This window comes from Pagrus pagrus (assembly GCF_965226575.1).
Source record: "Pagrus pagrus genome assembly, chromosome: 13".
Lineage (NCBI taxonomy): Eukaryota > Metazoa > Chordata > Actinopteri > Spariformes > Sparidae > Pagrus > Pagrus pagrus.
In genome coordinates, this window is record NC_140197.1 from 16,827,391 (window position 1) to 16,845,397 (window position 18,007).

The 18,007-nt window shown below is 42.4% G+C and overlaps 1 protein-coding gene across 1 annotated transcript in view; it reads left to right on the forward strand.

Moving 5' to 3' along the window:
* Positions 1 to 8,612, forward strand: part of LOC311267581 (Na(+)/H(+) exchange regulatory cofactor NHE-RF2) — a 32,646-nt gene extending 24,034 nt beyond the window's left edge. Inside the window, exons 4-6 of the mRNA XM_084370720.1 lie at positions 5,966 to 6,119; positions 6,342 to 6,460; positions 6,582 to 8,612. Of these exons, the coding sequence (XP_084226846.1) occupies positions 5,966 to 6,119; positions 6,342 to 6,460; positions 6,582 to 6,737 (429 nt within the window). The 3' untranslated portion in view covers positions 6,738 to 8,612. The remainder of the gene's footprint in view (positions 1 to 5,965; positions 6,120 to 6,341; positions 6,461 to 6,581) is intronic.
* Positions 8,613 to 18,007: the final 9,395 nt, after the last annotated feature.

Here is an 18,007-nt window from a genome sequence, read left to right on the forward strand (position 1 = left end):
TGTGTTGCTGGTTGCCTACACTCGCTGATTTTGCGTATGTGCCCACATTTCCACACAACCATTCAATCCATTACCTCCATATAAATCTATGTTCGCTTAGCTCTCCTTCTCTTGACCCTTGATTCTATGACACACCGACACACAGTACTGCCTACCCTTTTACAGGGAAAGTAGCTTTTGGCTGCTATTGGAGCTAATTTACTTGTGTTTTTAAAGCACAAAACAAATATGTGAGGGAGTTATTATGTTTTGAACAGTGGTTCAAAAAAGTTTCTATATCATTAATTAAAGTTTGTTTCTACTTTAGAACAAAGCTGTTAGGATGGTCTAAAAAAACTTTAGTCTAAAGCTTTATGCCATGCATTCTTCCACATTTGATCAAATACAGATGTGACCCCCATCTATATACACTGTCACAGCTGTAACTAAAATGGCAGCAGTCACACTCGTGTCTACTGTCAGGCCCCTGTCTTAACAATAACCGGACCGAAGCCTGGACTCAATCTTCACCCTGTGTGTCAGACTGGAGAAGCCGGTCATAGGGGAGGAGGAGAGGTTATAAATCAGTCTGATGGCAGGAGCTGACATGGGGCAGACATGTGGGAGGAGGGGAGGAGGAGTGAGTTTATGTATGTCTCTTCTTTTAAAAGATTGAGAGATATAAAGACAGATAGTGTGTGGTGGTTGAGAAAGAAAATAAGGAGCAAATGGGGGGGGAACTACATGGCAGTCAGATACTGTAAAGGTTAAAAGTCATTTGTTCTAATGTCTGAAAGGGGTGAGGAAATGGGTGACAAAGAGCATGGGTGCTCTGTCAACTTCATTTTCATTTTAAAGTAGTTTTTCATCTGAGCGTAAACACACAACTTTCACCCTTCATTCCCATGACCTTTGCCCTCACTGGCTGTACATCAGTGTCCAGGCCAGGCAGCAGAGCAGGCCAAACAGGATCCCAACAGGGTCTGATCGTAAGGTTAAACAGAGTTCATTAAAGAGCCCCTAGAATGTAAAGGAACATACTTGTCCTGTGTTTGTATGTTTTAGACAACTTTCCCGACAAGTTAATGATTAATCGTTTACCTTCCAGGCAGCTGTTGGTTCCATTTAATAGCAGGCAACGTGACAATGCTCTCAATGTCTCTCCAATAACCAGCTGACCATTAAAATATGGTAAACTCATGAGAACTTGTGGGAAAATATCCAACACAGAAGAAATTAACACAATATTTTGACATTTCATGAAAAAGACATATTTCACTTTCTTGCCAATAGTTAGAGGAGAAGATCGTTGATCAATACCGCTCTCTTGCACAGTAAATACATGCAGCTGGAGCAATCAGCTAGTTAGCTTAGCTTAGCATAATGACTGGAAACAGTCAGTCTTATTAAGCCTTGCAAATAGATGAGGACCCAAATGCAGACACAACAATCGGGTTCATCAAAATCCAGGCCACAAAAAAGGCAGGCAACAACACTGACAGGTTTGGGTAATCTAAAGAGAAATGCGCAGGACTGCGAGGGGGAAACATACAAACTGACAAACACAAAGGGAAAACACAGGCTCAAATACACAGGGACTAATTAACAAATGAAACACTGGTGAACAAAGAAAAAGGGTGGGAACACAAGGATGAATTCTACAAAATAAAATAGGAAACATCTAAACTGAAAACCAAAAGCATGACAAGTCTGGCTTTGTGCAAAGGTAACGAAAACACACAGATAACATTTTTTAATCTGAACAAAAAAAACAACAGTTGGCTTTTTTTCACAGAGGGTTATGTGCCAAGAGATTTAAGGCTACAGTAGCAGTTTCCCCTGTTTCCAGTCTTTTTGCTAAGCTAAGCTTATTGCCTGCTGCGTATTTACTAAACACCAATGAAAGTAGCATCAATCCTCTCTTCTAACTCTAGACAAGAAAGCAAATACGAATATTTTCCAAAATATCAAACTATTTCTTTCAAGATTTTCATATTAAAGTGAACTTACTTACTTAAATGTATGACATGCTTTGCGAAATAGTTGACAGTAATGTATTGTACTGTAGACGGTATGTTGTTAGTGGACCAAAACATGGATAACCATCAGTACGGTCCAATAACTGTAACTGTGATAAGGAGAATCGAGCAGACGTGCAGCTGTCCGCTGATTAGTGCAGTTGTTGATCACACTTCAGTAGCAGTCTTGGCATCAGAACATCCTGATGTTTCGATGCTCCACTGGAACATTAGATGGCTGAGGAGAGTGTGTGGGAACATCCTGTAACAGGTCACCACATCTCTCCACAGAGACATAAATTGAAGGTCACAATTGCATGCTCACACACAAACTAATTGGAAGTTACTGAAGACAGTGCTATGCCAAAGTCAGTTCATAGAGGTGTTTCATTTGCATGGTGTGCATGTGCAAAGACCTGGATGGAAATTACATAGAAATAAATAATATGTCTGATCATATCTGCTCAGTTTAGTGCTGAAACTTGACAGAAAATTAATTATCAATAACTATTTTTATGTTAGTTGCAGCCCAAGTTTAGTGGTTCCTAACAAACAGAAACAGTACTGTGAGTTTCCTGTTTGTGTAAAGCTTTGCACTGTTTTTTTATTGACATTATCTTTCATTTCCTGTGGGATCCTGTAAAGTAAACACTTAAAGTGTTCTGGCAAATATGAGATTTCACGACATACGAGCATGAGACAACTTTATCTCGTGTTTTAGTTTTCTTTGGACCAAAAAATCTGAGCCCCTATTGAGGTAGTTGTAAGTGTGTGTGTGTGTGTGTGTGTGTGTGTGTGTGTGTGTGTGTGTGTGTGTGTGTGCGTGTACATGCTGATAATTGCAACCGTCTCTGACCATGCGTCAAGACAGCGCTTGTGTTATCTGTCAGCAGCTTGTTAGAGAGGTGAACAACCATGACAGATCTCTCTCTCCCCCTCACGTCTCTCGCTGTCTTTTTCTCTCACCACGCCCCATTACACTGGAGGTGTATCAGCAGCGAGCGCTGTAAAGAGTATGGTGAGAGCTCGGCTTGCTGCCGATGTTTTGGCAGACACCAGTGAACGCCTCATCAGTCTCTATGCTCTGCCTGCACTCAACAGTGCGTACTTGGGACCTCTGACAAACTTGTGGGTGACAATAAAGAATATACAAAAGGGCACCACACACACTTTTACAATAGTTTGGTCCAGACTGAAACATCTCAATGACTGTTGGATGGATTGTCATGAAAATTTGTACAAACATTCATGATTCTAAGAGGATGAATCAGAAGACTTATCCAGTATACGTATCCAGTTTAATATCTCAGTATCTACATGATGGAATTGGCGCAAAATCCTAATGCGTTGGTTGTGAAGTTTTAAGTGAAATGTCCCAACTATTTGTTGACTTGCCATAATATCTATCATACCATATAATACCGTCATCAGGTTACAGTTCAGTTTGTCCAATACTTTGATTGATGACCAAATACTGCAAATCTAATGGCATTCCCATCAGCCAAAGCTGAACTAAACTAAGATGGGGACGATGGTAACATTTTACCCACTTAGCATCAGCAAGTTACCACTGTCACTGTGAGCATGTTAGCATTCTGAAGTTAGCATTTAGCTCAAAGCTACGCTGTGCCTGAGAACAGCCTCACAGAGCAACTGACTTGGGTGTATACTTGAGTCTTAAGTGTCGACTTTCCAACTGTTATTGGACTGAATCGATCAAGTTCTGATGCTGAAATGAGCGATTTCAAGTGCGAAACATGATGTTGTAATGACATAAATTGGCCACTATGCCAAATTGGCTTTTAAGTCTGGTGCACTTCATGGGGATCAACAGGCATTTTATTTAGGGACATTGGCAATGAACAAATTATTTTGTAAAAGCTCATATCTATCATTTCAATAAAGAAATAGTGACCTTTGCTGAGACATTACTATGACACATTTCTAGTCTTGATTTGGCAAATGTGCCACTCACTCTTGCCACTTGTGAACATGACAGCTGTTCTGGGAACATTACATCTCCACTAAATTACAGCTAAAGCAGAGTACATTTGAGGCTGTGCAGTCACCGAATCATAGATTATCTATAACAGCTTGTTTAACTATATCCTGGAGTTTCTTCTGGCTTCAGTTTATGTCACATTTACGTTTGATCAATCCAGGTTTATCTGTAGCTGCTCTTACACACACACACACACACACACACACACACACCACTTCAGGTGGACTTCAGGTGGCTGGACCCCCCTTGACTTTGATGAGACACACACTTAAACAAACACTTAACACAGATACACATACACACACACACTTGTTCCCTGAGGAACAGTCCCATGAGAAATAAGCTCCTGTACTGTTCCTGCAGCGTGTATTAATTAGCCCAGTGGGCAGAGAGCAGAGTGTATTGTCTTGTGTGGGATGGACTGTTAATGAAGGGCTGTGAAACATGACACAACACCTGTTGTTTGGCTGAATACAAAGATGCTTGTTCTCTCTCGCTCTGTCTGTCTACGTCCCTGCTTGACTGATGTCTGTTTTTCATGTCTGCCTGCCTGTCTGACTGTCTTATCTGTCTCTCATGGGAAGAAAGGATAGATCTGAGATTTTTTATATGAAGAGGAGATGTTTTCCACCTGTTGATTCCACTTCTTCCAACTTATTTCTAGTGTTGTTCTTCCACTGTCTCTCTGTTGATCTTGTTTTTCTCTCCTTTCTTCTGTGATAGACCTATAAAAGTCTCTCTCGTTGCGCATATTTTCCACATTTATTATACCCCATTTTCCTCGTCCACAAATAAAAGCAAAAGCTAATTTCTGCATGTCCCATCTTGTCATAAGCAGTGAATTTTAAACAAATTCCCCCTCAGGACTCTGACACCTGAGACCAGCACAATAGCCGGGGCCTAGGAGAGCCATCAATAATTGATTGTGTACCAACACTAACTTGGCGCGGTGCGCCTCTACCTGCCTCTGAGAGGCCGAGGTCTAGACAAAGCTGTTGAAACGCAGGCCTCCAAATGCACGCAGCGTCTAGATAAGAACAATAACTGGCTATTGTGTTTTGAAAGCTAGGTGTAGAGACAAGGGGTAATGTTGTCACACAGATGGTCGGTCACATGTACACATATTCATTGTGTCCCTCTGTGCAGCTGTTGTTATTGTTTTTTGATTGTTGGAGCGTCTTTCAGAAAGTCTTCTTTTAATGTGTCACATCAAAACCTCCCACAGCTGCGTGCACATCTGTGAAGAATGAAGACTTCATGATTAATGTCAATAGTTTGACACTGAGTAGAGTGGTCCAGGTGCTCTGAGAGTCCTGTTGAACAGTGGATAATCAGTATGTTGTTTTATGGCTCCACCTGCTGGATGAAGGAGGTAACACAGGCTCTCAGCATTGACGTGAAGTAGGTTAATTCATGTGATTCGTTCAAAAATAAAAATGATTGTGTCTCTATCTAACCACTGACATGACAAGATTTGTTTTCATAATTAATCCATTAGTCGTTTAGTCTTTAAAATCACAATCTCATCACAATTTCATAGAGACCAAAGTGACGTCTTCAAATTGCTTCTTTTGTCCAACCAACAGAGACTCCTCATTCACTTTCATACATCACAAACAAGAGCTGCAGATCCTCACATTTCAGAAGCAGGACATTTCTGCTTGAAAAATGACATCAAGTATTAAAATAGTTGGCAAATAATTTTCTTTTGATCAACTAATCCATTGATTGAGTAGTCTGTTTTATTTTAAAGTCTGCTCAAACAGCCAAGTAAAGCTTTTCAGTCGGTTGCTGTTGACTGTGTTTACCAAAATCTGTATAATCTTATAAAATCACCTGAAATCCAAGTTATCACAGTGTGTATTGTGCTGAAGGAGCAAGAAAAGCAATGAAAAACTGATTTAATTTTTTTAAACTCCACCTTCCCTCCTAACGAAAACCCCTCTCTTTTCTCTGTTTTCTCCAGGTAAATGGCGTGAACATCGAGGGCATGAGGCATGCAGAGGTGGTGGCCTTCATAAAGAAAGGTGGAGATGAGACCTGGCTGTTGGTGGTGGATCCAGACACAGACGATCACTTCAAGAGGAGGGGGGTTGTCCCCACAGTCAACCATGTCAGAGGTAGGACAGTACTAACAAAAGGCTACGTATCACGTAGAAAGAAGGTTGAGGTCACGTGGGAAATATTGTTCTTTTTACACTAAAACTAACTTTAGTTACTTTGCTGATTTAAATGAATAAATAACAAAAAAATAATCACAATGTTTTACTATATTATTCATGAATCATAAAGACTATCTATATTAGAGTGTAAAAAAGCAATCTGTGGGCTTCTGTGTGCAGACTACGATGGTCCATCCATATCCAACGGCTCGGCCAACCCTCAGATCAACGGCAGCTCCACCACACAGTCCATCAGATCCACACGATCCGACCTCAGCAGCCAGGGCAACAGCACACAGGTGGGTGTGGGTGTGGGCGTTCGTGTGTGGCAGTGTGTTTGGTCTTTGGTCCCTAACATGAAAGTCAGTACCCTCAACCCTTCTGTCTGTCTTTCCATCTTCAATAATATCTCCCATCTAGCTGATGGACGATGAGGGCCGGCTGCTGGACCCGTTTGCTGAGATGGGCCTGAGCGCCACGGCGGCAGAAGAAAAGATGAAGGTCCACGCCAAAGAAAAGAAGAAAGCACCGCAGATGGACTGGATGAAGAAATACGAGCTGTTCAGCAACTTCTGAGACGTTCCCCTCCGAGGACAATTCAAACACCAAAGGACAGAGATATGACCTCTTTGCAGCCCTCCATGTGGACGAGATTGTGTTATGGGACAATGTTACTACACAGATGACGTTTTTTTCTCAGAGAAAGAACCAGGATCCCCCATAGAGCAGAAGATATTTTTTTTGTCCTGGAATCAAATGTGACAAAAGGAAATTGTACAATGGATTTTACTTTTTAAGCCACTTAAGAGACTCTTTACTGGCTTGCTTCAAAGTGCTTAATGACTGCAAAAACTGTGCATCTCAAAACACTTCCCATACACGTGCTTCTATCAGATGGGAGTACTGCAAACAAATCTTCACAAATTTGCCTAAATCCTCACCACTTTCTGTCTTTAATCATCCCATTCTCCCCAATCCAACAAATGTGGGAGACAGTTATTTTTTATATTTAAAGAGTATAAACAACTATTAAAAAAAAAAAACAGTATCCCATCATTATGGACTGCATTTAACACAAAGTTTTACGGACACTGTGACATTAATGATTGTGGACATTGTGGGAGTTTCAGCCCATCGGTCAGAGGAAGCCCAAAGTTGGCGGAAGATCACTGTGAAAGAGTTGAGACCCTCCACTTCCAGCCCACGCAGATGCTCGATAATAATAACCACAGGCCGAGACGAGGAGTGCTGTGTGTGCTGGTTGTGTGTAATGTAACCTACACGTATTTGTACTGATCGTCAGATCGGCCGTGCTTTATTCAAAAATAATTCATGTTACTTGTTACTTAGCGCCACCACTAACCTCTCTTCCCAAAGTGCTCCAGTGTTCACGAGTATAACAAAGGGAAGCACCACTAAAATGACATGTATTGACACAATAAATAATGGAAACTGGAATGCAGAAGAAAGAAAGAATTCTCAGGGCAAAAGGCACGATGAAGGAGTTTATCATTGGCTTGGTGTGTACAGCAGAGGGCAAACTTACACCACAAATAGAGGCTACTTCTGGCACTTACACTTAACTTAGTATATGTTTATCCAAGAAGATATACGGGGGTTGTGTTGGGCTATTTCCTACTTAAACATAACATTTTTGTACGGATTAAACCAACAACATAAACGATAGATACTTTTTTGAGCTTTAGATGTGCTGGAAAGTGGATTTTGCTACCTTTTGGACTAAGCTAAGCTAAGTGGCTGCTCGCAGTAGCTTCAGACATGATAGGGTGGTACAGTGCTTCTCATCTAACTTTTCCACTAGAGAGCCACTAAGAGTATTTCCCAAAATGACATACTATCCCTTTAATTACACAAGGACCAGAGCCAGGAACGAAGGAGAGATTAAGGCTCAAAAGTGCAGTTAGCATATTTGCGGCTAACGTTGGGAGTGAGGAGAGTCGATCAGCCACAACTTGAGCAGTGTTAGCAGGTTGTCGGGCGGAGGGAGTCGCAGGAGGAGCACACAGTGAGGTCAGAGATGCTGTGGAGAGAGATCTAGTGAAAGAGACTGTGGGAGCCATGGAGCTTACTGAGGATTACTCCGCATACAGGGACAGCTGTCATACACATGCTCACACACATTTGGAGCACAATGTGTGTGTGTGTAGAGGAGGTGTAGGCTTGAATGCCACAATCTAAGCAATCTTGATGTGATGCATTACAACAAGTGGGACTGCAAGTTGGAGTAATGTCGGTCACGTATGTGGACATGTTGTCTTTTTTTGTACCCGTTCACATCCTTACATGTACTCCACACGAACAGAAGTGTCTGGATTCATCTGTGAGCATCAGTCCGTGTGTGCAGGCATGGCTCACTCTGTATGCTCGCAGCAAAACCTCTCTATGTTACCATGGCTGATGTATATACAGTAAAAGCATACAGTATACATGGCTGGTTGCATTTTTTTTCAATAAAGTGTGACAATGGCATTTTTTTGAATATATTAAATTGTTGTCATCGTCTTTCATGCTTTCTCTCTTCTGTCCTTTCTTGACTTTTGTTTTTCATCACTGTCATCTGCTCCATTACTACTTTTTTACTTTGTCTCTCTTTGTTAAAACAGTGTCCCTCGGTCGCTCCTCTTGTTTCCTCACTTTTTCCTTGTCAACGCCTGCTCTCTTTCTCTCTCTTTGTCTGTCTTGCTGAGGATTATGTCGGCGTACAGTTTCATTTTCTGCCTGTTCTCCACCAGCCAGCTGCTGCTGTGAGCCACGTAAAAGTCAAACAGAGGTCAAAAGTGTGTTTTTGTGTGCATGTGCAACGGAGACAAGTGGGTGTCTGCACTTTTTATGTTTATCTTCATTGTCTGTGTTGAGGTATACAGTATGTGGTTGTATGGGTTTTTTTGTCTGCGTTTAAATCTTCCTCCAGCTTTTATTTTAAGAACTCAGATACTGTGGTTAAGTTAAAGTACTGAAACAACAGTGTAAAAATGCTCAGTGACAAGTTAAAGTACATTTAAAAACCCACTTGAGTAAAAGTTCAGTAGTTTATCAGCAAAATGTTCCTGAGAACAAAAGTTTCCAAAGTTGCAATTATTTACAAACAAGTATTTTTTTTCAGTGCAGAATGGCCTATTTTAGAATAATGTATACTATATAATTATCATATGATTATAATTATTTATGCCTTAATATGTAGGCAGATATTACTTTAATGTTGCAGCTGGCAAAGGTGGAGTGGATATTTTACTATATAAATGCAGTCGGGTAGCTTGTGAATTTCATCAAAGGATCAATTGGGTCTTATTTTTAAAACATCAACATGCATCTGTCGATTATATTTTGTATCATTTAGTAACTTCAGCCCAACCACGTGTATCAGTTGGCGGACATTTGCCTGTCACAGATATCTCATATCGTCTTTTGTGTTGCCTGATAAGAGCCCAGAGGGAAAACTTTTTCTTTACAGAACATAATGCAGTAAAAGGTGCTGGATGATAAAGTGTTTTGCTTACTTGTAAGATATCCTGCCTCCTTCACATACATGTCCTTGTCAAGAGTGATGAGTGTGAACCACATTTGAGGGATCATTGCAAAACTTGTGTGTTTATGTTGACTTTCTGTGTATATGAGAATATCAGCCGATGTATCGATATAAGAATTTTCTATCGGCATCGGCCACAAAAATTCAGTATTGGTCAGGCTCTACTAGTAACTAAAGTTGTAAAGGTAGTGGAGTAAAAATGCAAAAATATTTCCCTCTGAATTGTAGTACAGTACAAAGTAGCATACAAGAGAAATACTCAAGTACACAGAGGGCCTACCTCAAATTGTTATTAAGCCCACTACTTGAGAAAACGTAGTTGGTTGCTTTCCAACCTCGGGGTAGGACCCCATCAAAGTGTGGCTCGATAAATCTGATGGGTCCTAAAAAGATTATTGGGGTAGAAAACAAGAGGAACAAGTCTCTGCTGAACAAATATGTGTTTGTGTTTTGTCCTTTGTAAATTATTGGGTGACCTCTCCTCTTTGGTGAAACTGCTAATAATGCAGAGACATCTGAAACGTGTCTATGATCAGTGGGTCAGAGTCATCACATACAGAAGTTCACATGTGGCCCAATTGCCATTCTGAAAAAAACAAAAAAAACAATACTGTATGTCCACTAGGTGGTGCACCACCAACATTTAGCATCCAGGAAGTAAGCCAAACCTCAGTAGCGTGTGAGGCTGTTTGTACATCCAGTGCCTACCTGATCTTTGTCGAAATGTAATGCCACACGTGTGCACATTATCAGGCTCCCTGGAGGTTATGGCAAGGCCGAGCAGTGACGGCAGCACATCAAAGGACAGGCCTAGTTCAAAGCAGTCTGCAATTTCAGAGCAGTAAAAGCAGGAGAACAGAAGCAGAGAATAGAGCCACAGGTGGGCACTTTCTGTTTCGCCTGTCAGGGCCGGTGCAGGCTTTTCTACTTACTATTGATGATAGATGATTGCCTGTCTCGCACCCTAGGTTTCTGTTCTCCCACAGACTACTGGAGTTTCATTTAAGTTTTCCATACAAACAATTTTTTTTTTTCATCTGTGCTTTTTCACTTTGATTCTGTTTGTGTGTCTCTGAATCTTTTTCCCCCTGTCCTCCAATCCCACCACCACCACCACCACCATCCCACCCAAGTCAGAGTGCCACCCATGTAACAGTGCCAGGGCTGCCTGGGATGCAGCGGTGCCCGCAAAGAGAGAGAAACCAGAGACTGACAGGGAGGGAGAGGGGAGGGGGAGGAGAGGGAGGGAAGGGGGGGGGTTGAGCACGTCCCCATGGCAACCGTGTGTTTTTGTTAGCGCTCGTGAGTCAGACAAGCAGTGACTCACAGTCAGGAGGAAACACACACAGTCACATTCATACTCACACTCCCACTCACTCGAAGGGAAGCCAAATAAGGACAGCTACACCAACACGCACAGAGAGGGAGAGCGAGAGGGCAGGAAAAAGCAAAGAGAGAGGGGAGTGAGCTGGATAATTTCTGCTAACACAGAAAAAGAAAGAAAGAAACAAAGAAAAGGAAAGAGTTGCAAGTGGGAAAGATGAGAGACGGATAAAGACAGAGCGCTGGGAGAGGAGAGGCTATGTGCCAAAATGGAGGGAAGCCGGAGGGCACGAGTGTGGGCACATACCCTCTCCCAAGAGCACCCTTCACATGGGTGGGGGTAGCGGAAACACACACGCAGACACACCCAGTTTGTGCACACCTTGGCTTAACTTGCTAAACCACCCATTTATTGTCTGACGCCTACACGTTTAGGAAGGCCACCTGGTTATGCACAACAAACTTCTCTTGTATTGGATTTTGCAAAAAAAAAAAAAAAAAAAAAGTCTCCAGCTTAACAAAGCTGAGCTGAGATGTGGGGGTTTTTTTTAGAGGTTTTTCTTTAACTACAGATCTGGTCACGTAATGTTTTTGCATTGTGAAAATGAGCAGTTTGAATATTCTTGTGTAGGGCATCTCTTTTCGTTGTTTTCCCACGGCCTGCGTGTTCAGTGCAGGAGTCCTTTAGGTGGTGGAAATGACTAACTCTATTTACACGGAGGAGTGATTTACATACAGTTACAGACCATTGCTCATCGCACGCTAAATGTGTGTTTTGGCTACCGTTGACCCTGACACAGTGGCTCTTTGTGTGAGTGAGAGTTCCCCACACATCAGCAGCAGAAGGTAGACCACTGCACAGCCCCCTCGTCCTGCAAAGATGTATCTGCGTGTTTTTACAGTATCATAAAAAGTGATATACTGCAAGTTGTCGCCGCTCCACTTAAAGCTGACAGCCAACTTCCACTCAGTGGCTTTATGACTCTGTCTCTCTCCCATCGTTTCCATCATCTAGCCGGATAAAACAAAAACGAATAAATGCTTCAACAAATCAATTAAATATGTCGTTCTGTCTCTCACTTTCTTCGTGTGCGACTTTCCCCTACTTTCTGTCTCTCTCTGTGACTCTCCAATGGCTGAAGGAGAGTCACAGCAGCCAATCGGAGCCCGTCAGTTATCTCTGCAGAGATAACACCCTAGAAATATCACCTGTCCTATAATGGATGTGGGTTGTGTCTTTCTGTGGGGGGAGTTTCACAACACAGGTGCAGGATAGCCACGGCACACAGTTTGACTTCCAACAAGGCTCCGGTTAAAAGATGCCTGTCAAGATAAAAAATCACAGTTTTTTTTTATCGGCATGTTTCAAGACAAATCCCCACCTCCCACGCAGCAGGTGAGCAGCAGGTGGAGAAAGCATGGCATGGGGGTTTTATGGGGGAGAAAGAGGAGGGTCAAAGGTCACTGTTAAGTGGGCCGGCCAGCTGGGAAAGAGCATTGGAGGCCGGGAGGCTAACGAGGCAGGGCAGAATGTGGTGCGGAGCTGTAAAGGGTACAGGAATTGGGGAGAGTGTGTGCGCCTGTTAACACGCATGTGATTAATGAGACGGAGGAAGTCACCCGGCTGTGTGTCACTCCAGATGATGTCAGCGGTTGAGCGGAGGAACAGAAACAGCATATGGCCACAGATAGGCTTCCTCTCTCGTCGACCACCACAAACAAACAGAAAACTACAGTCTTAAACGTACAGTACGCTACGTTTCATCAGTTCCTCAAGTTGAAAAAGACAAATATATACACAGGCCAGTTGTGCAACTATTTGTCATTCTTCCTGATGGCTCATTGGTTCCTTCTTCCTCTTTTTTCAGCCATGGCGCCATAAAGACTTCACTACCACCATTTGATTCATAAATAAACTATTACTGCGTTGTTTTAGACATGTTTAATCTTCATCCTCCAACTGAGAGAGGAGAAAGAAATAAGACACTGTGATCATCCCTGATTTGTTCTCTCGATCCCTCCCGTGCTATGAGCTCACTTCAGGAAAATTCACCTTCTGTGTTTGTGTGTCCTGAGAACTCATCTGTTCACCGGGTTTCACCACCGGCCAGACCCCGATAGCTGGACCACTCTTCATCTGGCCAGCTGGGTGGTCAGCAGACTGGTTGGCTGGATGTCTGATTGGCTGCTCTGTTAGATGGAGAGATGGACGTATGGCAGTCCATGTCAGCAGAAATGCCAAGCGGCCGTGAGGGGTTTGGAAGGAGGCTATCAGATGGGAGAGCGACGGAGGGAGAAGGTGGGAGCAGAAAAGGGAGTGTGGAAACAAAAGAAAGGAGTCACATCACATAAAAGGGTTCGTTCTTGTGTGGGTGAACCAGGACATAAACAAGTGAGAGGGCCAGACGTCGAGCAGACAGAAAGAAAAGAGAGCAAGAAGGGGGGGTTGTAAAGGTGGTCTTGGCTGGATATTTTTAGCATGTGGAGTGGGAGAGGGCGGTATCTTCTCAAGGGGTTTTTCCAGAGGAGTATATTTAGAGCTGGGGTGTGTAAAAAAGACAGAGGGAGAACAGGAGGGATGTGCACTGTACGCTAATGCCAGTCTGATGTAAGAGTCTGCAATAGGACCACACACATTCCTTCTATTCTCTCCGTGGCGCTGCCTTCGCTATATCTGACTCTTACACACTCACTCCACTGTACGCAGAGTACAGAACGCATGTAATCAGACACCCTTGATCATATATATTGTTCTTGTACACATCCAACACTCTCACATTCACAGGCCTCTCACAAACTCCAAAATCAGACATCACATTCTTGACCCAGTTATGAAACGGGGGAGTAGCTTCTCAACAGTGAACGCCCTGTGGACAGGTCGACCATTTAAAAACGCTCAATGCCCGACAGCTTTTCAGCACATCGACTAGCACAAGGCATTCCAGACACCGCAAATCAGACAGAGATTTTCCAAATACTGAAGCAGCTAATGTGGTCTAAAGGTTGAAGAGAAAGGAGAGGGACACAGCTGAAAAAGCAATGCTAATAATAATGAGAGAAATGAGAGAACAGAGAGAAAGGCAGAGAGCAGTGTGGTCTCCGTACAGCTTGCTAAGGATAATAGCATGCGTGCTGGCTGGGGCAGACAGAGAGAGAGAGCCGAGGAGAGAGAGTGCAGAGCCGCAGTGACGCCATTGTGGTTCCGCAGCACTTCCTGTCTACCGCCACAGTGTTTGTGTGTCTTGTCTCCACGGCAACTGCCAACACATAAATACCAGAGAGGTAGTAGAGAGGGAGAGAGAGAGAGAAAGAGAGAGCGTAGTTAAGAGAAAATAAGGACAGGCCAGTCAAAGTCAAGTGGATCCATTCGGAGCCTCTTTGCTGGCTGTTTTGAGCTCAGTTTAGACGGTGCTGGTCTCTGGGTGGACTCTATGACCGTTCTTCTGGACTGGTTTCCAGTGAAATGGTCCAGCATGGATGAGGTGGTGTAGAAAAGTTATGACCTCAAATGTCCCAGTTCTGGGTCAAGGGGTAGAGAGGGAAAAGTGCCCTGAGCCTGCTAATTCAGGGTGGAGCTGAGGAGGAGGAGAGCGATGACGGATTGACAGGTTAATTCGGGAGGCCTCCTACTAGCTGACAGGTTGCTGGTTCAGTCCACTCAAGATAGCTGCAAGCACCGAATTATATACAGTACAACACATTATAGAGAGAAACTAGAAGAGGCCAAACCCTAAAATGCAGCGCGTCGAATGAAGAAAAGTTGTTTTACAGTAGTGTCAAACTTTAATGTCCCCACGGAGCTATTTGCTTTACAGACTAAAGTCCAGCACATATGTATCCTACAATGTCACCATGAATCATGGGGAAAAAAAGGCGTCATGACATTATAGTTACAGTTTGTTTTTAAAAAAAACAAACACAGATGGAAGGAAGCACAATCTGTATCTATAATTGCAACCTTTGGGAAACTAAACCTCCGCCCTGGAACTTAACATGTAAAGGATGTTCAGGGTCCAAAAAATTGTCTGTGCCTTTGAGATGACCCTCAATTCATGCAGGTGCTGAAAGGGTAGTGCCAGAAATTTTACAACACAGCTTGACAAAATTCATTGTGTTCCTAAACCAGCAAATCATAGAAAAAATAAGGAAAGACTCAATAAAAGAAAAATAAAACGTATCCATCAGTGCCATTTCCACATTTAAACTTGTTTTGCCTTTTTACTTCAAGCATCAACATTAAGCTTCTCTACCAGGACTGTGCCCAAATACTCACAGTTTATTGCTCCAATGCTGCCAGGGGCTTACCCTCAATCACAGCGGGCGCAGGGGGAAGGGACCAGTTTCTTTCTTTGGTCTTCGCTACATTTATTTGGGATGACTGGTAACACCAATGAACCAATTCAGCACGGACTGGGCCATGCGCCACACCCTGCAGACGATTCACGATTACGGAGTCATCGGCATACTTAAGGCCAGATCTTGATGCATGCTTGCTCTGGCTCTCTTGTGTATATAGAAAGAGTAAAGGTGTACAGCTTTAAACTTAATCTACTGTCTATTATAGGAAACCCAGTTATTGAGTACTTCAACAGAGAGTTAAAGTTAAACAAGAACTTCTTTTTTTCTGATCCAGAAATATCGTTGCTTACAATATAATTCAGTTTTTTTTAACATCCTGTAATGCCCATGAGCCCAACGCACAACTCAGCAAAAGAGTCCAGTTCATGGGAAATGTATGTCTGTTAGAGTGCGGGACAGAGAGGACGTTTTTGGACAGATTACAGGTAAAAAGCCGGAGAACATCTTGAGAAAAGAGCGCTGGTTGATATTGTGGATATATGGATGAAACCAAGTTATGAAAACCACCTCCGCTGCAACCATGGTAAATGTTAATAAATTATGTGGTCATTAAAGCATTATTTGACTTTGTCATTAACTTGAAAATGCAGGGGCAGAGGACATGTACAACACGCCCTGCCAGTAAGAACTTTGTGTCCTTGGGCAAGGCATTGGGAGTCTCAGTCACCAGGAGCAGGAGAACACTGTCAAACTTTTTACATGTGAATGTGTTTGTGTACAGAAACTGTACTGTTAATGATCACATGTTCTTAGCCAGCGTGTCGGGTTAAATAAGTGCAACACTGATACCTCACTGATCAGCTGGCACAGATAGCAGCTCTTTCTCTCATTCTCCCACATTTCGTTCTTTCTCCAAAACCATTTTCCATTGCTTGTTGCATAATTGGTTCTGACTCACCATGACAACTAAATGGAAGTTGATTTTTTTTTTTTTATTCCCAGACCCTGTGGCCCCGATTAAAGCCGCTACTGTCGTCTGACTCACTTTCTAAAATGGTCACTCAGCCGAACGTCCCGTGTGACCAGTTGACGCACACAAATCTACACGCACACACATACACGCAGACCACATGAAGACAAAGGTTATAGACACTTGCGTCTATCATTGGTTTATATACGTTGTGTTGCAAGCATCCAATTCATAACGAGGTCTTTTCTTCTTTTTTTTAAAGAAGTTGATAATTAAATATATTTGTCTTTGTATTCAATTGAATGTGAGTCAGGCACATTTTTGGAATAGGTGTTGTACACACAAAAATAATCATGGACGTAAGATCAAATACAGTGAAACATGTTGTGAAATATGTACGCATATGTAAGACACACACAAAAACACATACAGTATATAGGTCTGTACTCTGACCTCTTAGGTAATAGCAGAACACAGTATGGAGCATATTTCTTCATGAACTGTTAACTAAAGGTGACACATGGTTCCACAAAATCACCCACTGCAGCTCATGATCTGCAGTCTTTCCCTACACATACTGTATATTCACACAAATTGCAATACACATACTAATCTATGAATACGGGCTCATCAGTTAAAACACACATACACAGAGGGAACATTTACAACCATGCTTACATATCTTTACAGCTGATAATGTTTTACAGAACCATAAATAACAGAGTATGACCTCAGGGTGAAGAAGCGCTGAACTCTCTTCAGCACCGTTTTCCAAATACACTCACTGCCAGCAGGAATGGTTGCAGACCATTGCACACCAGAGTTGCGCTCAGTGAATTGGCACCAGTGAAAAAAGTTGCACCTCCTTTTCACAGTTTCATACCAAGTTTATCTGGCTTATCGTTAATCCCTGTGGCTGATAGACCACTTAATAGGTCCAGACTGAGGGCTGTCTTGAGTCGTGGTTGTCTCATGATGAGTCGCTTCTGAGAGCATCTCTGTATCATCTGTCATTACAGTACTGGTGTTGCATGTGGTGTGGCTAATTGTAATCTCTGTGGGGAGTGTGCATGGCACGCAATGAGGTTTCAGCTACAGAATGGAGATGATTTTTTTTTTTCTGTTTGTGACAAGTTAAGCACTGAGACAACCCAGTTTACTCTGTGTTAAAACAACTCATCTGCCCGTTGATACCGATACAGATAAACACACACGATACATTTAAAAAGAGAGAAAGCAAGACAAGAGACAGAGTGATACAATTCTGAGGTACTTGTACTTTACATGAGTATTTCCATTTTCTGATACTTTATCCTTTTACTATTGTCATACTGTTGACTGCATAATGTACTAAATATCTTGATATCAATACAGACAGCTCTAAGTATACGTATATTATCATATGATACTCTGATGATACCATATTACTCTTGGGGCGGCTGGGGCTCAGGAGGTAAGGAATAAAGAACAGAGAACTATTGTGGGGCACTTTGGATAGGCAGCGCTGCCTCTGCCATCAGTGTTAATGTGTGTGTGAATGGATGAATGTGACAAGTGTTGTAAAGCAGTTTGAATGGTCTTTATGTGTGTCACTATCGCCTTAAATTAAAGTTGAATTGCGCTTGTAAAATTTCTATTTAATCTGTTCTTTTTATGTTATATACTTGGAATATATGATATACTTAAATATATTTTTTATCTTTATCT